The sequence below is a fragment of the Leucopleurus acutus genome (assembly GCF_964270905.1).
Source record: "Leucopleurus acutus genome assembly, chromosome: 2".
Taxonomy (NCBI): Eukaryota; Metazoa; Chordata; class Mammalia; order Artiodactyla; family Delphinidae; genus Leucopleurus; species Leucopleurus acutus.
In genome coordinates, this window is record NC_139143.1 from 185,986,831 (window position 1) to 186,010,506 (window position 23,676).

Consider the following 23,676-nt stretch of genomic DNA (forward strand, 5'->3'; position numbering starts at 1 on the left):
TCCAGAATTAGACAGTGGTGATGGTTATACAACACTGTGACTGTACTTACTGTCATTGAATTGTACATTTTAAAACAGTTCAAGTGGTAAACTTTGTTATGTGTAAATTACCACAATTTTTAAAAATGCACCCATTAGGAAGGCTATTATCAAAAAGCTAGAAAACACATGTTGGTAAGAATGTGGAGAAATTGGAACCCTTGTGCAATTTGGTGAAATGGCACAGTTGCTGTGGTACACAGTTGGCCGTTCCTCAAAAAGTTAAACACAGGATTACCACGTGACCCAGAAATTCCACTTGTGTATATACTCAAAAGAGTTGAAAGCAGGGACTCGAATGGATATTTGTACACCTGTGTCCACAGCAGCATTATTCACAATAGCCAAAAGGTGGAAGCAACTCAAATGTCCATTGCCAGATGAATGGATACACAAAATGTGGTCTATCCATACAATACAATGGAGTATTAGCCTTTAAAGGGAAGAAAATTCTAACACAGGCTACAGCATGGATGAACCTTGAAGACGTATGCTGCGTAAAATTTGCCACACTCAAAAGGACAAATATACGATTCCACACAGGTGAATAGTCAAATTCATAGAAACAGAAGGTAGAATGGAGGTTGCCACCGGCTGGGAGGAAGTGGAATGGAGAGTTGTTTCGTGGGGACAGAGTTTCAGTTTGGGAAAATGAAAAAATTCTGGAGGTGCATGGTGGTGACGGCTGCACAACAATGTGACTGTACTTAATGCCACTGAACTGCACTCTTAAAAATGGTTAAAATGGTAAATTTTATGTTATGTATAGTTTACCATAATTTTTTAAAAACACTGAAAACTAAAAAAAAAGAAAGAAAAGGAGAGAAAAGAAAAGAAAAAGAAAGGAAAAGAGAAAGAGCAAGGCCCTCTTTCCTTCCCCAGAGGGCCCCGCGAGAAGAGGATGCAAGGCTCGTCCAGAAGGGGGCGCGTCGGGTCCCCGTGCTCCTCCGCAGCATCCGGGGCTACCCAAGAGGGGTCACTCCACCCCAACTTCCCTTAACTTCAAATCTGGGGCAGGGTGTGGTGGGGGGCGGCGGTGACGCGGGGGCGGGGTTCCCCTCTTTCTCGGGCTGTCCGGCCCCTTCCCCGTGTTTGGTTGGCGCAGACGGTGCCCCTCTGAAGCGCGCGCCACTCCCTAGAAAGCTCCTGTCTTTTCAGAAGGCTTCCTCTGCTTCCTAGGCTGGCAGAGCTCGCGTTCGGAGGAATCCCCTATTTTATTCTATTTCATCTATTTCATTGTTGCTCTCACAGGATGGCCAGCAATAACTTTGGGGAACAAACAGCCTCAGCGCGTCACCCTCCCACACATCAGGCTCCTGCAGCGCGCGCAGCGCGCTCCGCGTGGACACGGCCACCCGCCCCTTCCTCCCAGGGACGCGTAGCAGCTGCTCCCAGAGCCGCCCAGAAAAATCCGCATAGCCCTCCCCCGGTGGACGTCTCCTGATTGAAACAAAAACTCCGTCGTGGAGGATTCTGAACTCTTCACAACTGGAGCCAAAATAGCACCATAGGCAGCTGTATACCAGTCTTTTCCTTGGAGAATGAGAAGAATTTTAATTTCTAACGCTTAAAACTTTTAATAAAATGCCTGAAGAAACAGACATCTGCAGGGGTAATGGGATGAAGGGTCAAACTAAAACCACTCCTATCTTGATTTGGTAGGTTGCCTAAGTGGGGAATGTTTTTTAAAAAGAAATGTTTCCTAGACATAAGGTGAGAGGAAGGAGGAGAAAACAAGGAGAAACGCAGAGAACTAGGGGCTTCCCCTGTGGTGTAGTGGTTAAGAATCCGCCTGCCAATGCAGGGGACACGGGTTGGAGCCCTGGTCTGGGAAGATCCCACATGCTGTGGAGCAACTAAGGCCGCGTGCCACAACTACTGAGCCCGCGTGCCACAACTACTGAAGCCCATGCACCCAGAGCCTGGGCTCCGAAACAAGAGAAGCCACCGCGATGAGAAGCCCGAGCACTGCAAGGAAGAGTAGCCCCCGCTCACTGCAACTAGAGAAGCCCTGCGGGCGGCAACAAAGACCCAATGCAGACAAAGAAAATTAGAAAAAAAAAAAGAAAAAAAAGACAGAGAACTACTGCTTATTACTTATAAGTTATATAAGGGAGGAATGGAGGAGAGCCAGCCATTCTGGAGCTGGTGCACTTGCAGGTGGAGGTAGACAGGTTCACGGCTTTGCTAAGAGTGATGCTCTTCTCCTGTGACCTGAGAGTCTCATAACTTGGTTCGAAGAACTGAATAGATACATAAATAAATAAATGCTCTATACCATGAACTGAAGTGGATAGATCCAGGTACTGCTGAGCAGCGGTCTAGCAGATAAGATTGCTCAAAGTCCCCTGGCTCTGCGAAAGGCCAACCTCATCTCCTCCCACTCTCAGCCCTGCTCCAGCTGCCTCCTGGCTGCACCTCCAGAACGTCAGACATCCTTTCACTTCAGGCCCTTTGCACTGGTCCTCTTGCCCCCCAGCTCTCCACAAAGCTTATTTCCTTGTTTTATGACTCTGACTAAATATCACACTTTCCTGAGATTTTTCTTAACCATCTTGCTTAAAAGGGCACCAGCAACATCCTGTTTTCTCTATTCCCCTTCCCTATATATATATATATATTTTGATAGCACTTACCACTATATGTTTAACATATATATTACCTATCTCCTCCCTTTGGTTCATGAAGGGAACAATTTTTCACTTTTTTCACTTCTAAATTCCAGGAATTAGCATGGTCCTGGGGAAAGCAGGTCCTTCATGTTTGTTTTCTTTTTTGTTTTTGTTTTTTGGTTTCACTGCACCGCCTGTGGGATCTTACTTCCCAGACCAGGGACTGAACCCAGGGCCACGGCAGTGAAAGTGCCGAGTCCTAACCCACTGGACCGCCAGAGAAGTCCCCCCATATTTGGATAAATTAATAAATGCTGATAAAACTTTGCCTTCCCACCGGAGCCTACTGTTTCAAATTGCCCCAAAGCAATGCTGTTATGTTAGGAGATTTCTAAAAAGGGGTGGTCTCACAGCCCACAGCCTCCAATTTGGGTTACTCACTACATAATTCTCAAATCTGACTGGGTCTGCAAGCTCAGCCAATCCACCTACTGCCTGATTCTATCCTGAAACAATCTTGTGTTCTTTCTTTTTGGTGGGATCACAATATCTAATTGGATCAACAACTGTCTTCTGACTTCATTTGACTCCAAAGTCAGAAGACAGTTGTTGATCCAATTAGATATATATATATATATATATATATATATAAAATAAAAAATAAATTAAAAATAAATAAAATAAATAAATACGAAAAACAAACCAGACATCTCAAGTTAATGAATTTAGCACTTTTCTATGTATGGGAAGATGCAAGAGTCTGGGCCCATTGAAATAATTCCTTTGATATGCACCTTAGTTATCTAAGGCCAGTATCCTATTTTTCTCCATCCTGGGTCCCCTGAGGGTGCAAAGTTGGAGGCTGCCGCAGTGGCTGGTGGCTTGATGGCTTGATGGCTGCAACATTCTTGGTTTACTGATATGGCAGGCCACATTTTTTGTCCACGCTTAAAACAAGAGCTATATCTGATACTCACACTTTAACTTCCTATAGATTTCTGACATCACCAGCAGATGGTAAGCTCCTACAGGCACAGACCTTTCCTCTGCTGTTGTCCACGGAATCCCTAAAGCCCAGCTTAGAGCCTAGCACGTGGTGAGTACTCAGTGGCCATGAGTCCTTCCCTGACTTGCCTTATCATCTGGCATAGACTCTATGGTCCGTAAATTCCATCCATCTCGCCAAGTTGCTCCCCTCCAAGACTCCCTGAAACTACCACCACATCCCTTCTGCTTCTCACTGTCTGTACCCCTTCGCCTCTGCTGGTTCCAAAACCCTTCGCATGCTGCTTCAGTACCAGTTGTGCTGCTAAACCATCCTCACCAAGATGGCAAAATCCTGCACCTCGCCTTATGGATAACTTGGGCATCTCAGAGAGCACTGAACCCTCCCTCAAGCCTGAACGTTTCCTTCCTTTGCTTTCCTGATGTCTCCCTGTTTTTCCCACCCCTCTGGTCCTGGGGCTGTGGGGTTTGTACCTCGGGTTTCTCTCTTCTCACTTTAAACATAATGTCCCAGACAGTCTCATCCATATGTGTAGTTTATATGCTCGACAACTTGTGCGTGTCTCCGGACCCATCTATCCATTGTCTCCTGGCAGCCTGGCTTTCACCCGGCACAGGCACCTCAGAATCTGAAGTTCTGACTCCACTCCCTTCTTCTGCTTGTGTTACCTTCTTTCTGATGGGCCTTACCCTTCCTATAGCAGCCTGAAACAAAAGAGAGCACCTCCCTTGATTCTTCCCCCTGCCAGCATCCCTAGATCTCATCCATCACCTTGGACTATAGATTCTGCCTCCTTAATAATTGGTTACTTCTCTCCAGTCCCAGGAGTCCTTTTCCCGTATTTGAGACCTGGGCTCCAGGTCATCCTGAATGACGTCACCTCACACTGTGATTTCCACCAGGCTTTCCAAACTGCCTCCTGATTCGCATCCCCCAGCCACAATCTTTCATCCCTCTGCATTCAGAGTTACTCCTCTGAACCAACCTAATTGTGCATATCTGCTTAATACCCATCACCATCTTTTATTACCTTGGGGACAAAAATCTCACCTCTTACCCTAGCATTCAAGATTCTTCATGGTACGGCCCGACTGTCATGTCAGTTTCGCCGGCCGTCTCTCCCCCCGCCACCCCACCCAATGCACCCTAAGCTGCAGCTATAGCAATCTTTTCAGTTCTTCAAACATCCCCCCAACTTTTGCCTAGAATGCTTCCTGCTTACCTATGCTTCAGGTCCCAGCTTAAGGATCACCTCCAGAAATACCCCAGACCCCTGCCACCACTTGCCCATCCCCAGATGTCAGGTTTGCCCCTCCTGAACTCTCACAGCTGCCTATACTTCTCACCACTGTTCAGACTGTTTGTTTCCTCCATTTTCCTCAGTAGACCTGGAAGACGGGAATTAAAACTTGTTCATTGGTGTGTCAGTGGTGTGCCTAGAAGGCTTCCAAATATTTCTGAAAATAAGGAGATAGGCTAAATTTAGAAGGAAAACATCATAATCATTGGACAGGTTTATTGAAGCTGAGAAGTTTTCTCACAATCCAAATGGCTTCTGGTACAGGATGTGTGACACCTTTCTGACCACAAGGCCCCATCCACCAAGCCAGGACAGATCAACACCTGTTTATCCTGGAATATAATTCAGCATTAAGATACTGCCACATGTGGACTCTGCGGCTGGATACAGATCAAGCTCTCTGGAACGTCTGTTTGCACACTTGGCCTTCACAGAACATTTCCTAGGGGCAGGGAGGAAGGGAAGACGAAAGAAGATGAGTTGGCATGTGGTCTATTACTATTAGTCACAACACTTCTGACACCAGGTACGTGGTGTCTTTTCCAATCCCATGTCTCCAACCCTCTGACGCCAAACTGGATGGTCAAGAATTTTTCTTTTTTTAAAGTTTCACTTTTACTTGTATCTTTCTTTCTCTTTTTTAAAAAATATTTATTTATTTAGTTGCACCGGGTCTTAGTTGTGGCAGGCAGGCTTCTTAGTTGCAGCATGTGGGCTCCTTAGTTGTGGCATGCATGTGGGATCTAGTTCCCTGACCAGGGATTGAACCCAGGCCCACTGCATTGGGAGTGCGGAGTCTTATCCACTGCTGGAATGGCCAAGAATTTACTTCAGTTCTGACACTGAGGACCAGAGCTAGTGCAGACCCCACAGGTCAAGGGCTTAGTCTCATGAGATTGCCCTTATTTCAGACATCAGTCACAAGTCCCAGGCCACCTATACTTCTGACCGAACAACTGTAAATTGGGGATTCCCACAACCCCCTCCCCTCAGGTTCAATACTTTGCCAGAATGGCTCACAGAAACACTCTTTCCTTGTACTTACAGATTTATTGTAAAGGATGCAACTCAGGAAGAGCCAAACGGAAGAGATGCACAGGACAAGGTATCGCCGGGGGCGGGGCGGGGGGGGCGTTTGGCAGGGCGGGCAGAGCTCCAGGAGGGCTACCCTTCCAGCACTTCTATGTCTTTACCAACCAGGAAGCTCTCTGAACCCCCTTATGTAGGGGTTTTTATGGAGGTTTCATTACACAGGTGTGATAGCTTAAATCACTGGTCATTGCTCATTAACTTAATCTCCAGATCCTCTTCCCTCACCCACGCTCAGGGGCTGTGCTGAGAGTTCCAGCTTTCTAATCCGGCCTTGATCTTTCTTGGGACCAGCCCCCATCCTGAAGCTATCTAGGGTCCCCAGCCACCAGTCAGCTCATTAGCACACAGAAGACACTCTCATAACTGAGATTCCAGGGGCTTTAGGAACCAGGTACAAAGACCAAATATTTATTCATGTATGTATGTTTGTATGTATGTATACTCTATTTTTTTGGAATTTTTGAATTTTATCTTATTTATTTTTTTATACATCAGGTTCTTATTAGTTATCCATTTTACACATATTAGTGTATACATGTCAATCCCAATCTCCCAATTCATCACCCCCACCCCTGCCACTTTCCCCCTTTGGTGTCCATACGTTTGTTCTCTACATCTGTGCCTCAATTTCTGCCCTGCAAACCGGTTCATCTGTACCATTTTTCTAGGTTCCACATATATGCGTTAATGTATGATATTTGTCTTTCTCTTTCTGCCTTACTTCACTCTGTATGACAGTCTCTAGATCCATCCAGGTCTCTACAAATGACCCAATTTTGTTCCTTTTTATGGCTGAGTAATAGTCCACTGTATATATGTACCACATCTTCTTTATCCATTCGTCTGTCAATGGGCATTTAGGTTGCTTCCATGACCTGGCTATTGTAAATAGCACTGCAATGAACATTGGGGTGCATGTGTCTTTTTGAATTATAGTTTCTCTGGGTGTATGCCAGTAGTGGGATTGCTGGGTCATATGGTAATTCTGTTTTTAGTTTTTTAACTAAAACTACTCCATACTGTTCTCCATAGTGGCTGTATCAATTTACATTCCCACCAACAGTGCAAGAGGGTTCCCTTTTCTCCACACCCTCTCCAGCATTTGTTATTTGTAGATTTTCTGATGATGCCCGTTCTAACTGGTGTGAGGGGATACCTCATTGTAGTTTGGATTTGCATTTCTCTAATAATTAGTGAAGTTGAGCAGCTTTTCATGTGCTTCTTGGCCATCTGTATGTCTTCTTTGGAGAAATGTCTATTTAGGTCTTCTGCCAATTTTCTGATTGGCTTGTTTGTTTGTTTAATACTGAGCTGCACGAGCTGTTTATATATTTTGGAGATTAATCCTTTGTCCGTTGATTCATTTGCAAATATTTTCTCCCATTCTGAGGGTTGTCTTTTTGTCTTGTTTGTAGTTTCCTTTGCTTTGCAAAAGCTTTGAAGTTTCATTAGGTCCCATTTGTTTATTTTTGTTTTTATTTCCATTATTCTAGGAGGTGTATCAAAAAAGATCTTGCTGGGATTTATGTCAAAGAGTGTTCTTCCTACGTCTTCCACTAAGAGTTTTATAGTGTCTGGTCTTACATTTAGGTCTCTAATCTATTTTGAGTTCATTTTTGTGTATGGTGCTAGGGAGTGTTCTAATTTCATTCTTTTACATGTAGCTGTCCAGTTTTCCCAACACCACTTATTGAAGAGACTGTCTTTTCTCCATTGTATATCTTCGCCTCCTTTTTCATAGATTAATTGACCATAGGTGTGTGGGTTTATCTCTGGGCTTTCTATCCTGTTCCATATATCTATATTTCTGTTTTTGTGCCAGTACCATACTGTCTTGATTACTGTAGCTTTGTAGTATAGTCTGAAGTCAGGGAGTCTGATTCCTCCAGCTCCATTTTTTCCCCTCAAGACTGCTTTGGCTATTTGGGGTCTTTTGTGTCTCCATACAAATTTTAAGATTTTTTGTTCTAGTTCTGTAAAAAATGCCACTGGTAATTTGATAGAGATTGCATTGAATCTGTAGATTGCTTTGGGTAGTATAGTCATTTGCACAATATTGACTCTTCCATTCCAAGAACATGGTATATCTCTCCATCTGTTTGTGTCATCTTTGAGTTCTTTCATCAGTGTCTTATAGTTTTCTATACAGGTACAGGTCTTTTACCTCCTTAGGTAGGTTTATTCCTAGGTATTTTATTCTTTTTGTTGCAGTGGTGAATGGGATTGTTCAAATATTTATTTTTATTGTATCACAGCTTGTAAGAATCATCCCAAGAGTATCCTTAGAGCAAGGGTCCTTCTATCCTCTGCTTCGGCAGAGTTCTTGGCTATGCCAAAGAAGGATGCATGCAATTTGAACATTACTTCTTACAGCCAACTAATCTGAATCCTCAAACAAATTTGTGTTTTCTTTGTAGGTTCATGTTACATTTTTGTGATGGCAAGTTTCTTAACTTTGTTTTTATTGCCAGAAGAGTGTGAGATTTGTCAATCTAAGAATCAAAATATCTTCAATGTCTTTGTAATCAAAGACTCCCCAGACTCTCAAATACCACCCATATCCAACTTTAAGATGAGTGCTCTCATTTTGTTTTCATGGATCTCACCTAGATTTCACATGTATGTTGAGACTTAAAAAAACAGAGTTGGAAGCACCCATTCTTGTCAGACTTAGATTTGAATCTCTACTCTGCAACCTTGGGGAATTTCTAAATCTCAGTCTCTTCATTTGTAAATGGGAAAAATAGTGTCCCTTTCACAGGACTGTCTTGAAGACTAAGTGAGAAAATGCACTCAAAGGATTTAGCTAAGTAATTACACGCAAAATCATCACTCAAAAACTGTAAGCCAGGGCTTCCCTGGTGGTGCAGTGGTTAAGAAACCGCCTGCCAATGCAGGGGACGTGGGTTCGAGCCCTGGTCTGGGAAGATCCCACATGCCGTGGAGCAACTAAGCCCGTTCGCCACAACTACTGAGCCTGTGCTCTACAGCACGTGAGCCACAACTGCTGAGCCCACATGCCACAGCTACTGAAGCCCGTGCGCCTAGAACCCGTGCTCCACAACAAGAAAAGCCACCGCAAAAAGAAGCCTGCGCACCACAACAAAGAGTAGTTGCTCACTGCAACTAGAGAAAGCCCGTGCTCCGCAACGAAGACCCAATGCAGCCACAAATAAATAAATAAATAAATTTTTTAAAAAAATGTAAGCCATTGTAACATACCTGTATGGCAGGAAGAAATTCTCATTTTAAAAGACATAATTAAGCCTTTATGTACAATTTTATACCCTCTAGATTATATTGAGAAATTATTGATTAGGTTGAGCTATAATTTGGATGGTTTTTAAGTGCTGGTGGCATAAGAAATTGATATACCCTTTTGGAAGCGAGTAAGGCAACAAAGTAGCAGGAGGCAATGATATCTCTGACAACACTGATCCTGTGAATTCTTCCCAAGGGAATAAATCCATGCATGCAAAAAATTCTGTTTATATGAATTTAAGAAATAGCTGAGGGCTTCCCTGGTGGCGCAGTGGTTGAGAGGTTGCCTACTGACGCAGGGGACGTGGGTTCATGCCGTGGTCTGGGAAGATCCCACATGCCGCGGAGCAGCTGGGCCCGTGCACCATGGCCACTGAGCCTGCATGTCTGGAGCCTGTGCTCCGCAACAGGAGAGGCCACAACAGTGAGAGGCTCACATACCGCAAAAAAAAAAAAAAAAAAAAAAAAAAAAGAAATAGCTGAAAACACCCTGAAATATTCCTGGACATTGAAATTAAAAAAATGTTTTACTAATATGAGAGTTCATGAACCTGATGGAATATTATGCAGCCAGTTTGCTACGTTATTATATGTATTCAATTTATACATGATGAATTCAATAGGGAAATTATTTAGAAACCTGGAATATGTTTTTCTATTGAATGAAAAGGAAGAATATTCTAACAGACTGGATGGTAAGATACCAAACTGAAAACAGTGAGTTGGGATGATAGGATTGCTGGGCATGGTTTCCTGTTTAGCATTTTCTTTAATAATCTCATCAAAAATAAGAACACTCAACAAGAAAATACAAACAACCCAATCAAAATAATGGGCAGAAGACCTAAATATACATTTCTCCAAAGAAGACATACAAATGGCCAATAGGCACATGAAAAGATGCTCAACATCGCTAATTATTAGAGAAATGCAAATCAAAATTACAATGAGGTACCAGCTCACACCAGTCAGAATGACCAGCATTAAAAAGTCTAAAAATAACATATGCTAGAGAGGGTGTGGAGAAAAGGGAGCCCTCCTACACTGTTGGTGGGAATGTCAATTGGTGCAGCCACTATGGAGAACAGTATGCAGGTTCCTTAAAAAAAGTAAAAATAGAATTGCCATATGACTCAGCAATCCCATTACTGGGCATATACCCAGAGAAAACCATACTTCAAAAAGACACACGCACCCCAATGTTCACTGCAGCACTGTTTACAATAGCCAGGTCATGGAAGCAACGTAAATGCCCATCGACAGATGAATGGATAAACAAGGTGTGGTACATATATACAATGGAATATTACTCAGCCATGAAAAGGAACGATATTGGGTCATTTGTAGAGATGTGGATGGGCCTAGAGACTGTGAAGCAAGTGAGAAAGAGAAAAACAAATATATATTAACGCATATATGTGGAATCTAGAAAAATCGTACAGTTGAACTGGTTTGCAAGGCAGAAATAGAGACACAGATGTAGAGAACAAATGTATGGACACCAAGGAGGGAAAGCAGGGGTGGGGGTGGGGTGAAATGAATTGGGAGATTGGGATGACATGTATACACACTAATATGTATAAAATAGATAACAAGAACCTGCTGTATAAAAAAAAATAATAATAAATTAATAAATACAAAAAAACCCCAAAGAATTACCATATGATCCAGCAATCCCACTCCTGAGCATATACCCGACAAAACTATAATTCAAAAAGATACATGCACCCCTATGTTCACAGCAGCACTATTCACGATAGCCAAGACATGGAAACAATCTAAATGTCCACTGACAGATGAATGGATAAAGAAGATATGATACACACACACACACACACACACACACACACACACACACACACACACACAGACACGATGGAATACTACTCAGCCATAAAAAAGAACAAAATAATGCCATTTGCGGTAACATGGATGCAACTAGAGATTATCATACTACGTGAAGTAAGTCAGACAGAGAAAAACAAATATCATATGACATCACTCATATGTGGAATCTAAAATATGATACAAATGAACCTATTTATGAAGCACAAACAGACTCACAGACATAGAGACCAGACTTGTGGTTGCCAAGGGTGGGGGAGGGAAGGGATGGACTGGGAGTTTGGGGTTAGTAGATGCAAACTATTACATATAGAATGGATGGCCCACAAGGTCCTACTGTATGGCACAGGGAACTATACTCAATGTCCTGGGATAAACCATAATAGAAAAGAATATAAAAAAGAATATAGGGCTTCCCTGGTGGCGCAGTGGTTGAGAGTCCGCCTGCTGATGCAGGGGACACGGGTTCGTGCCCCGGTCCGGGAAGATCCCACATGCTGCGGAGCGGCTGGGCCGCTGAGCCTGAGCATCCGGAGCCTGTGCTCCGCAACGGGAGGGGCCACAACAGTGAGAGGCCCGAGTAACGCAAAAAAAAAAAAAAAATATATATATATATATATATATATATATAAAACTGAGTCACTGCTGTACAGCAGAAATTAACACATTGTAAATCAACTATATTTCAATAAAATTAAAAAAAGAACAAAACAGGGCAAGTACCAGGTGGAGTTGGTCCCCTTCAATCCAATGGGTCCAGCCTCTGTTCTTCTTTTGCCCCTTCTGCACACAGGTGAGTCTGTCATTGTCCCAGATGACCAAGCTCTGCATGAGGGATGGGAGAAAATACTGGTTTGCTCTAGCAACATCCTCAGGTATTACCAGGGAAGGTGCCAAGGTAACCTTGCAAAACTAAAAGCCTACGTCATTACTTTAATTTTTACCTTGCATTTTCTGTTATCCAGGCCTTTGTTATCCTCATCAAATTCTTCTCCAACTTTAAATTTCACAAGGTAGTTCCTGAAGCTGCTGTTCGTGTGGATGGTAAAAGAATCCCCATTCTGCTCAATCACTTTCTGTGGTTTCAGCAGCCTGGCTATCTTACGCGTGGCAAAGTCAATATCTTAAAAATAATTTTTTAGAAAGAAAAGAAGACATTTCAACATTTCCTTGAGATGCAAAGACTAAGAATTTGGCAGCTGTCCTCAAAATTATTGCATTTGATGGCTAGTCTTGCTTTTACAACTTCAGTGTCGTTTCCTGACAAAATTGGATCTACAGGGTCAGCTATCCTGGCAAATCTCTTGCCAGAGGCTGATTAAAAATCTTGAACAGCTTTCAGGGAAAGTTCATTTGGCTGGCTGTGCGTTAGGTGATGGATTTGAAGCTGGGCATGGCAGAGACAGTTCTGGGAATCCCCTCAGAGGTTGACAGGAGGACGAGGAAGCCAAGGGGACTGGGCTCAGGCCCCAATCCAGCCTCAGTCACAGATGCCTTTTTCTGCTTTATACATTTACACTTCCAATTAAGACAGCATTTGAACAATTTCTGAACACAGGGAAAAAAAACAAAACAAAACAAAACAAAGCACCTCTAACAAAAAAGAAAAACAAACAGGGAATTCCCTGGCAGTCCAGTGGTTAGGACTCGGCATTTTTACTGCCAAGAGCCTGGGTTCGATCCCTGGTCGGGGAACTAAGATCCTGCAAGCTGTGTGGTGCAGCCAAACAAAAACTTAATAATTTAAAATTTTTTTTAATTTTAAAAATTAAAACAAGAAAAAAATTAAAATGAAAAAAGAGGAAATAAAGCACCTCAAAAAACATTGTAATCATGCAAATACTACTACACATTGAGAAATCTTTAATAAGCTGTAAAAGAGTCACACACCAAAACATGGAACACTGAGACGATCAGCATTTTGGTATAGACAGCTCCCATTAAGTGGCTATCAACCCATTAGGTACTAGAGGTAAGGGTTGCTATTTTATTTATTTATTTATTTTTAACATCTTTATTGGAGTATAATTGTTTTACAATGGTGTGTTAGTTTCTGCTTTATAACAAAGTGAATCAGCTACTCATATACATATATCCCCAAATCTCCTCCCTCTTGTGTCTCCCTCCCACCCTCCCTATCCCACCCCTCTAGGTGGTCACAAAGCACCGAGCTGATCTCCCTGTGCTATGCAGCTGCTTCCCACTAGCGATCTATTTTACATTTGGTAGTGTATGTATGTCCGTGCCACTCTCTCACTTCGTCCCAGCTAGGGGCAGGACAGGAATAAAGACGCAGATGTAGAGAATGGACTTGAGGACACAGGGTTGCTATCTTAAATAGGGAAGCCAAGTGCCATTTCAGCCAGAGCTGAGGGAGATGACGAAGTGAGCTGTAAGCTGTGCAGATTTGGGGGGAAAGAAGTGTAAGACAGAGGTCACAAGGATCCCAGGAAGGGCGTGCCAGATGGTCTCAGGAACACCCAGGAGCCTGGGGTGGCTGGAGCAGAATGAGGGAGATTGAGGAGGAGGAGGAGACCTAGAGATGAGGTGCGAGGGGACAGTAAGGACCATCGGGCTTCAACCCAGAGCAAGATGGAGTCAGCTGGGAGCCACTGGAACGTTTAGAGCAGGTGACACGATCTGACATGATCAGGCAGTCACAGCGATATGCTGGCTCGTCACCCTGGACAATTCTATGAGTCACAGGGCATGGTTCTCCTATTTAGGGACTGTCCTATTACGTAGAACAAAGTTTTAGGAATCTTCATTGCAGAGACTTACGTACCTCATTGCAGGTAGCTTGGTCCCAGAGTTGACCCCTGTTTTAATTTGTTTGCCTAACAGATTCGGTTTTTCCTGACACGACTGCCACTTGGGGTTAGCTGTGCTTCTCGGGGCCAGGTGCCTCATACTTCCATTTCCAGCCTAGAAAACGTGGCCAAGCCCTGAGTAGGGGTCCTTCAGCATCTCATTAGCCCCCACCCATTTCTTTTGTCTTCTTAAAAATTTTTTCTCTTTTTTTGGCCTCGCCACGTGGCTTGCGGGATCCTGGTTCTGTGAACAGGGATTGAACCTGGGCAGTGACAGCGCAGAGTCCTAACCACTGGACTGCCAAGGAATTCCCAGTCCCACCCATTTCTAAGCTCAATGATAGTATAAATGTTTTAGAATGAAATAATGCCATTTGCAGCAATATGGATGGACCTAGAGATTATCATACTAAGTGAAGTAAGTCAGAAAGAGAAAGACAAATACCATATAATATCACTTATATGTGGAATCTAAAATATAAATATCTACAAAACAGAAACAGACTCACAGACATAGACTCACACCCCTCTTGTGGCTGGCAAGAGGGGTGGAGTGGGGGAGGGAAGGATTGGGAGTTTGGGATTAGCAGGTGCAAACTATTGTATATAGGATGGATCAACAACAAGGTCTTACTGTATAGCACAGGGAACTATATTCAATAACCTGTGATAAACCATAATGGAAAAGAATATGAAAAAGAATACAAACGTATAACTCAATCACTGTTTTACAGCAGAAATCAACACAACATTGTAAATCAACTATACTTCAATATAATTTGTTTTTAGTTCTTTTAACCTAGAACTCAAGTTTTTAGCATGAAATGCAAATGATCCAGTCTTTACTTGTTTTCAGCAATGTTTAAACATTGAGGCTAAACCCTTAAAATATTTATCTGATTATTAAAATGACCAAGCCAAGTTTAAAATAGTTATCACTGACTTTCCTTAAACCCTATTCTGTATGTGGAACAAAAACAAACAAGAGGGCTTCCCTGGTGGCGCAGTGGTTAAGAATCCGCCTGCCGATGCAGGGGACATGGGTTCGAGCCCTGGTCCGGGAAGATCCCACATGCCGCAGAGCAACTAAACCCGTGCGCCACAACTACTGAGCCCGTGCTCTAGAGCCTGTGAGCCACAGCTACTGAGACTGCGCTCTAGAGCCCGCGAGCCACAACTACTGAGCCTGCATGCCACAACTACTGAAGCCCACCCGCCTGGAGCTCATGCTCCACAAGAGAAGCCATTGCAATGAAAAGCCCGCGCACCTCAATGAAGAGTAGCCCCCACTCACCGCAACTAGAGAAAGCCCGCGTGCAGCAACGAAGACCCAACACAGTCAAAAATAAGTAAATTGAAACAAACAAACATAAGCAAACAAACAAGAATCCAAACTTTAGATAATTACTTTACATCAGTTATGCTTTTACCATCAGTGAGATGATTTGTTGCTAGTAAATTTATAATTAGTACTACTGTTACTGCAAGCTCGGCCTCTCTGCGCACTGGCACCTAATCAAATCCAGGAGACAGAGTTTTGGGTGAGGTAGAAAAGGAGAGCTTTATTGCTTTGCCAGGCAAAGGGGCACACAGCGGGCTTTGGCCTCGAAAAACTGTGTGTCCCGACCCCAGAGGATTTGATGAAGGGTTTTATAACAGTGGTTCAAAGGCGGGGAAGTCTCTGACAAGATTAGGGTGTGAGCAGGGCTTGCACTTCCTTAACCTCATCTCATGTGGTCATCTCCTCATCGTAATGAGCTTCCCTGGTCCCTTTAATCTTGCCTCAGGTGGTTTCTTGGCTGCAACTTCTTGATTAGCAACTGTTTGAAATCCGCCCTTTGGAACTCAGGGAAGGTCATGGAGGCTGGAGTCTTGCCTGTAAGAAATGGTAGACAGGGACCTCCCTGGTGGCGCAGTGGAATCCACCTGCCAATGCAGGGGACATGGGTTCAAGCCCTGGTCCGGGAAGATCCCACATGCGGCGGAGTAGCTAAGCCCGTGCGCCACAACTACTGAGCCTGCGTGCTGCAACTACTGAAGCCCACCTGCCTAGAGCTTATGCTCCACAAGAGAAGCCACTGCAGTGAGAAGCCCATGTACCTCAACAAAGAGTAGCCCCTGCTCACCGCAACTAGAGAAAGCCTGCGCACAGCAACGAAGACCCAACACAGCCAAAAATAAATAAATAAATAAATAAATTTTAAAAACCAGTGGACAGGGACTTCCCTGGTGGTCCAGTGGTTAAGAACCTGCCTTCCAATGCAGGGTACTCAGGTTTGATTCCTGGTTGGGGAAATAAGATCCCACATGCTGTGGGGCATCTAAGCCCCCACACCACAACTAGAGAGGAGCCCACACGCCGCCACTAGAGAAGCCTGTGCCACAACAAAAGATCCTGCGTGCCGCAACTAAGACCCGACACAGCCAAATAAATAAATAAATATTTTCAAAAAAGAAGAAATGGTGGACAAAAGAAGGCCTCCGTGCACAGGCCGCACTCGGTTTCACTACCACATTGTAAGATTGTCACTTAACAGATTTGCAGTTGCAAGGTTGGCCTTTTTAAAGATCAAAATTTAAATTAGCTTAAGTTCTGGTCATTTTCTGCCAGGTCTACACTTACCATGACCTCAGTGGCCAAATGGCTTTAGTGCTCATAAGGCTTTTGTCCAGGTCAAACCATGCTTTTCCACACCATTAGATTTTTAAATAGGAAACAAGACATTCCAGCAGGAGGAGGAAACAATCTAAAGGATGCACATCCTATTACAAGGGTGTGTGTGAGCATACACATTTTAGAGCAGGATCTCAAAGAGGCCAACACAAACATTTACTTTTCTAAACTTCATCTGTTCACATTAACCCTTCATCCCAAAGCCACTTCTAATCTTGAGGCAATGTGGGTCTTGGAGCCAAGAGATACTGGCTTTAAATCCAGTTTATGTGGTAACCTTGGACAAGCTGGTAACATCCCTGCCTTCTCATGTTCATGAGATTAAAGGGGAGTCCAGACAAGATGGTCAAGCCCTTGCAGGCATTAGCACAGCATTCTTTCCTGCCTAGAGCTTCACACCTTGGATCTTCCTTTGCTATTGTGGGGTCCACCAAGAACTCCCAAATCCAGAGCTAGCTCCTCCAGTCTTTAGAACCCAAGCAAACTTTCTTCAATGTCCAAAGGACAAATTGCCTTTCTTCTCCCTGCAATTTGGCAGAAGCTAGGAAAGCGCAGTATCAGAGCCATGTTGGGGAGTTGCAGGATCAGCCCTAGTCAGAAAGGAGTAATTTTCCCCCTCAAAAGAGATGCTGGGGGACTTCCCTGGTGGTGCAGTGGTTAAGAATCTGCCTGCCAATGCAAGGGACACGGGTTCGAGCCCTGGTCTGGGAAGATCCCACATGCCATGGAGCAACTAAGCCTGTGCGCCACAACTACTGAGCCTGCACTCTAGAGTTCGTGAGCCACAACCACTGAAGCCCGCGTGCCTAGAGCCCGTGCTCCGCAACAATAGAAGCCACCTCGATTAGAAGCCTGCGCACCACAACGAAGAGTAGCCCCTGCTCGCCGCAACTAGAGAAAGCCCGTGTGCAGCAACGAAGACCAAGTGCAGCCAAAAATAAATAAATAGATACATTTATAAAAGAAAAAACAACCAGAAACATTTTTAAAGGGAGAATCATTTGGGGAGGGGGTCAGAGTCTTTGCTCTCTTCCACTGTGTGCAGACTTTCAGGGTGGTGTTCTAGGAATCTTGTGCTCAGTCGGAAGTTACCATCATCCACCTGGGTGGAGACCTTAGTTCCCGCATAAGAACTCAAGCATAAGAACTCTGAGATGCTCATCACTGAATGTTCTTTATCAGACTGTTATGTATATTCCTTGAGGAGGAACAAGGACCCTGCCCCAAGGCTGCACTATTGTTTCTTGACTGCTCCTCCTTTGTTTCTGCACTCCCTACTTTCCCTGATAAGCAACTTGAATCTTACCTTTGGAACTCAGGGAAGGTCAAGGAAACTGAATGAAGCCTACTTCCTACAAATAAGAAAGGAGGGACACAGAAAGGATTTGTACCCATGAGGGCCCCACAGGATTCTACTCAGTTTCAGAATCACCTAAGAATCTGGTTGAATGCAGATACTGATTCCATAGATCCAGGATCTGGGATGAGGCACAAGTGTCTGCATTCTAAGGAGTTCTGCTGGTCCTTGAGTAACAAGACCCTACAATCATCTGGATCTGGGCCCCTATTTTGCCCAGGAAAAATGCATTGACCCTGGAGTCTATGTTTTTACATGTGGAAGGCAGAAGAGAGTGTTTGCCATACCAATAGCCATGTGTGCCAAATCATTTTCTTCCCAGGGTTTTGGCAACTGGCAATAGGTTTTAGGCTGATTTCAGCTATTGTATAAAATGCTAATGTAAGCAGATAGGTTAGGGGGTCCCCCAGAGAAAGAGAACCAGGCATGGCTTTCTTGACATAAGAGAAACCATTTTTGGCCTTGCCATTTTTATTTTTTTGGTGTTGCCTTTTATTTTTATTTTAGTTTAGTTTAGTTTTGGGCCATGCCATGTGGTATGTGGGGTCTTAGTTCCCCAGGGATTGAACCCACGCCCCCTGCATTGGAAGCACAGAGTCTTAATCGCTGGACCGCCAGGGAAGTCCCATGGCCTAGCCATTTTGTGATCTAAGCCTGGCCATAATGAGTGCCCTTGAGCAGGTCTTAGTAATGCAGGAACAAAGGAAAAGCCGTCAAGAAAAAATAGTTCAGCAATAAAACAGAGTCCTACTTCCGCAAGCAGCTATTTTGCCCCTTTCCTGCTTGCCTATTTCTGTTCCCCTTAAACCTTAATTATGACAATGACATCACTAGGTAACATTTAACCTAACTCCTGACTTATGCTCTACTAAATGTCCACAATGCCTTGCGTAACCTGTTGATTCTTTCCGTAGATTAAAAGAAGTAGGAATGAAGAATTAAGTAAAGAATGACTAGTTTTCTACCCCCAGCAACTCCCTGAGCAAATTTACAGGCAGACTACACAGGCAAAATAGCATCCAAAGGGAGATCAGGAGAAGTCAGCAGGTTTGCAAGCAATGGAAAAATGACGAAGAGTCTGACCTCCTACCTTAATAATTAACTGAGATTTTTTCCCCCTTTTTCCCTTTAAAAACTTTCATGGCTGAGCATAATCTTTGGAGTTGGTTTTGGGACATGAGTCCAACTTCTCCCCAGATTGCCAGCTTTTCTGATTAAAGCGACTTCCCTTTCTACCGACACTTGCCTCTTTAGTATTGGCTTTTGAGCAGGAGAAGCGGAACCTGAGTTTGGTAACAATTCCTCCTCAAGGAATATACAGAACAATCTGATACAGTCTTAGTTCCACAGGAACTAAGGCCCCCACCCAGGTGGAGGATATGATGGTGTTAACCCTCCTGAGTTGAATCAACTAAAGCTTGGACTCTGCCCAATTCTATGCTGAATTCTCCTCTGCTCAAACCCCTTCATGAATACGCATATACCCTTAGCTTAAAACTTCACCAATTTTGCTACTCAGGGAGACAGTGCTTTGGGAAAGATCCACAGTGTTGTCCTTACTTGCTGCAAGAAATAATAAGTCCTTTCTTCTCCTGATCTTTGGCTTGGTTGTGTCTTTTGGCTGGACACCCACCAAGAGGCGAACCCAGATTTCAGGTAACACTAAGAGATCCCTTGGTTTGTATTTTAGACACTCTTTAGAATATCGAATCTGATCCAACCACCTCTAACAGATGGGGAATCTAAATGAACTCAGAGGTTATATGACTTTGATTCTATTACCAACAATCACCAGCTAGTTATCTGGGTTTCCAGTTTGGTGGTCTGTTATACTAACTAGTCTCTACTCCAGCATCCTTAGCACACTTATATTTCCTTTGGGAAACAGACTGCAAATAACAGTTGATGTGTTGTCTGGATCTAGTATCTTTCTGGAACCTGAACCAAATGTAAAAAAAGGAGTAGTGAGGCAGGATATTGACTCAATACTCTATGGCTTAATCCTTTGTGAAATGGGTTGGATGATAAATGAATATAGCTAATGTAACTAGCCTCTGTTGGCCTCTAGGATCTAATACAGTGGCAGATAATTGATAAGCTTCTACTGAAATCACGAAAAAGAAAGTATCAAACAAGGGGTCATAGCAGAGCGTAAAGAAAAGCAAGACAGTATTGGGGACAGGTGAAGGATTCCATGAATACACATTTGAAAAACACTAATTGCAACACTCAGAAGGCTCCTTTGCGATACGTGACAGGCTTAACAAAAGATGTCTTCGCACACTTGAAATGTTGACCCTGACTCCATTCCCTGTTTTCTTCTCTAAGAAATTTGCTCTAAAAGCCATGGAGGGCCTTCCCTGGTGGTGCAGTGGTAAAGAATCCACCTTCCAATGCTGGGGACGTGGGTCGATCCCTGGTCGGTGAACTAAGATCCCACATGCCACGGGGCAACTAAGCCCACACGCCGTAACTACTGAGTTTGCGCGCCTCAGCGAGAGAGCCCCCCTGCTGCAAACTATAAAGCCCAGGCCCTCTGGAGCCTGTGCGCCACAACTAGAGAGAGAAAACCTGCATGCCACAACTAGAGAGAAGCCTGTGTGCTGCAACAAAGAGCCCATACCACAACGAAAGATCCCGCATGCCGCAACTGACCCAATGCAGCCGAATAAATAAACGCCAGCCATGGAAATGGTTAAAGAGAAAGGGCATAGCAAGGCAAATTCAAAGCCATCCCCTGGTCTTTAGCACCTTATCCTCCGTAGAAAAGCCAGATACCAGCCAGAGAAGCCAGGGAAGAAAGCACTTATGGTAACATGTCGCCACTAATTTGGGGGTGAGGAGATAAGTACATTATCAGGATTTACTGCTTTTGGGAAAAGTCATCATTAATTCCTTCTTATGAATGGGAAAGAGAGGAAATGAGATTCGGGTGAAGGTAGAATATGCCACCCTCAAATGTGCCACTTTGTCATACTGACTATTTTGAAATGAAGATGATTGGGAAGCAGATAGAAGAAAAACTCTCTGCCCTTCCCCCAGAAGCAGGACATAATTGTGTAAATGTGTCCCCCCCCTCTCTGTACCAGGTCGGACAGAAGTTAGGGAGACAACACTAGATTCCTATCAGCCTAGAGATGGCGTCAGATTTTACATAATAGACTTTACGCACTAGCTCTCATTTTCCATTAGTTCCTTCATGCATTTATCTTCCCACAATTTGCCACCCCTAGAAAGTCAAAGCCCTTTTCTTTGTCTTGTCACTCTTTGCTGAGATGCCACATAACCAAGTTCTAACCACTCTGAGATGCTCATCACTGAATGTTCCTGTGTGTATTCACCATGCACGTGCTAACAAACTTCTCTTTGTTCGTGTCTTGTTACTCTTTTTTAAAATAATTAATTAACTAATTTTTGGCTGCATTGGGTCTTCGTTGCAGTGCTCGTGCTTCTCACTGTGGTGGCTTCTCTTGTTGTGGAGCATGGGCTCTAGGTGCGTGGGTTTTAGTAGTTGTGGCACGTGGGCTTCAGTAGTTGTGGCTCGCGGGCTCTAGAGCTCAGGCTCAGTAGTTGTGGCGCACGGGTTTAGCTGCTCCACGGCTTGTGGGATCTTCCTGGACTAGGGCTCGCACCCATCTCCCCTGCATTGGCAGGCTGATTCATAACCACTGGGCCACCAGGGAAGTCCCTACTCTGTCTTTTTTAGTCTAATTAACAGGGCTCCAGCCAATGAACTTAAGATGGGTAGAGGAAAAATACTTTTTCCTTGCCTATGAGGTTTTGTGTCAGTATGAATCAGATTTAGCTTGAGAAGTTCCAGACTTCCCTACTTAGAGTGAGAAAGGGAGGGGAGAATCTTACCATAGGCTGGGAGATCTTAAAAACACACAGGAGCCTTAGAATCGTACGTTTCAAAGTGGTTAAAATGGCCGATTTTATGTTATATTTATTTTAGCACAATTAAAAGAAAAAAGAAATCAAATGGATCCCCCTGCTCTCAGTTTACAGATGGGGAAACTGAGGCCCAGGTCAGATAATGAGGAGGCGGAGCCAGAGCAGTCCCCAGGCCCCTAGACTCCCAGCAACTCTGGCCCAACTGTCAATAGCGCCACTGATGGGTGTCATTTAGGCGAAAGTGCTTGGTACAGAGTAGGTGCTCAGAACTATCAAGTCTGAAGAATTAAACTAAGGGCAGGACGAACTAAGAATCGGCACGGAAGGGAGGCGTTCTACAGTCCCGGCAGGAAATAAACTCTTGAGGCCCCGCCGGCCCCCTACGCACCCTGGAGGCCCCCGCGTTCCCTTCCCTCCGCGCCTAGAGCGCCGGAGCCCAAGCCGGGCAGGGAGCGGTGGAAGCGACCCCCCTCAGACGGCCACCCACAGTCCTCCCGGCTGGAATTGGGCCCCGGGGTAGGGGGGGACGGGGTAGTGGCCTCTGAGGGGTCTGGGTTTCTTGACCCTCCTCAAGCCCTCGAGGGAAGGAGAAGCCAGAAAACTGAAGATTTCAAACGTAGCTCCCGAACTCCACCGGGCACCAGAGTCACCTGGGGGCGCGGGCGCGGCCGGAGACCGGCTGGGGAAGGTCCTCTGGGGCCCGGGAATCCGCGTCCCGGACCAGCTCCAGGTGATGTTGATGCGGCCAGCCGGGACCTCCCCGGGACGGCCACTGGGCTCGGGGAGTCCCAGAGCCGCCGCCCGGAGCCTCGCGTTCAAGCGGCTGCGCAGCGAGGTTCTCTCGGGAAGGGCTTCGGGCCGGGGCGCCCCCTCACCCGGGTGGACCCCCATCGTGTCCCCGAGCCTCCCAGCGAGGTGGGCCCATGCCACCCGCGCCCCCTCCTGCTTGGAAGTCCGCGATAGGACAGGAGCCTCGGCCGCGGGGTAGAGACGCACGGGGCACCGGCGGACACACGGAAGGGCAGGCAGAGAGACTCGCGGACGGGGGAGAAAGAAGGACGGGGAACGGGTGGGCGGACGGGGGACAGGAGGAAGGACGGGAGGGACCGGGAAATGGGCAGACGGGTGGGGGGGCAAGGGGATGGGGGAGACCGAAGGATGGGGGGACAGGCAGACCGACTGGAGGACTGGCAGACGAACGGGGGTGGGAGCCCGACGGTCAGACGGACGGACAGCGAGACGGAGGATGGACGGGGGTGGGGAAGCGGGGTAACCGGCGGATCCTCAGGCAGACGGGGGGACGGAAGGACGGACGGACAAGGGTGAGGGGAGACAGGGAGACTGACCCACAGGACAGCCCGGCCTCCTCCGCCCTGAACCGGACGCGCGGCCGGAGCCCGAGGCCCCCGCACGGCCCCCCCGGCCCTACCTAGGGCCAGCATGTAGCCCTCCAAGTTGTCGCTGCTGAGCAGGTTCCAGGTGCCGCTGAGGTCGGCGGGCATGGCGGGGCTGGGGGCGGCACTGGCGGTGGGCGGTGGGGACTCGGGAGGTAAACGTGTAGCCGGGGAGGCGGGGCCTCCGGGAAGCCCGCCCCACTCTTGGCCTCCTTCGCCACGCGCTCCTGGATTTCTGCTACCTCCCTTTTGGAGGTAGCTCAGTTTTCCTTTGGGCTCCCTCCTCTCTGCTTTAACTCCAAACCGTGATCACAGCCACACTGTTTTCTCTGCCTACACGTTACTAACCAAGGGATCTCCTTCAAAGGCGTGGCATTGATTACTGTGTCAGC

At 45.5% G+C, this 23,676-nt stretch overlaps 1 protein-coding gene across 1 annotated transcript; it reads right to left on the bottom strand.

Moving 5' to 3' along the window:
* Window positions 1-5,186: 5,186 nt before the first annotated feature.
* RBP7 (retinol binding protein 7) lies at window positions 5,187-23,392 on the bottom strand (the record flags this gene model as incomplete). Its single annotated transcript, XM_082865129.1, has 4 exons — window positions 5,187-5,399; window positions 11,879-11,980; window positions 12,100-12,278; window positions 23,320-23,392. The coding sequence occupies 4 exons, from the start codon at window positions 23,390-23,392 to the stop codon at window positions 5,349-5,351; spliced, it is 405 nt and encodes a 134-aa protein (XP_082721255.1). The 3' UTR covers window positions 5,187-5,348.
* Between the last annotated feature and the right edge of the window lie 284 nt (window positions 23,393-23,676).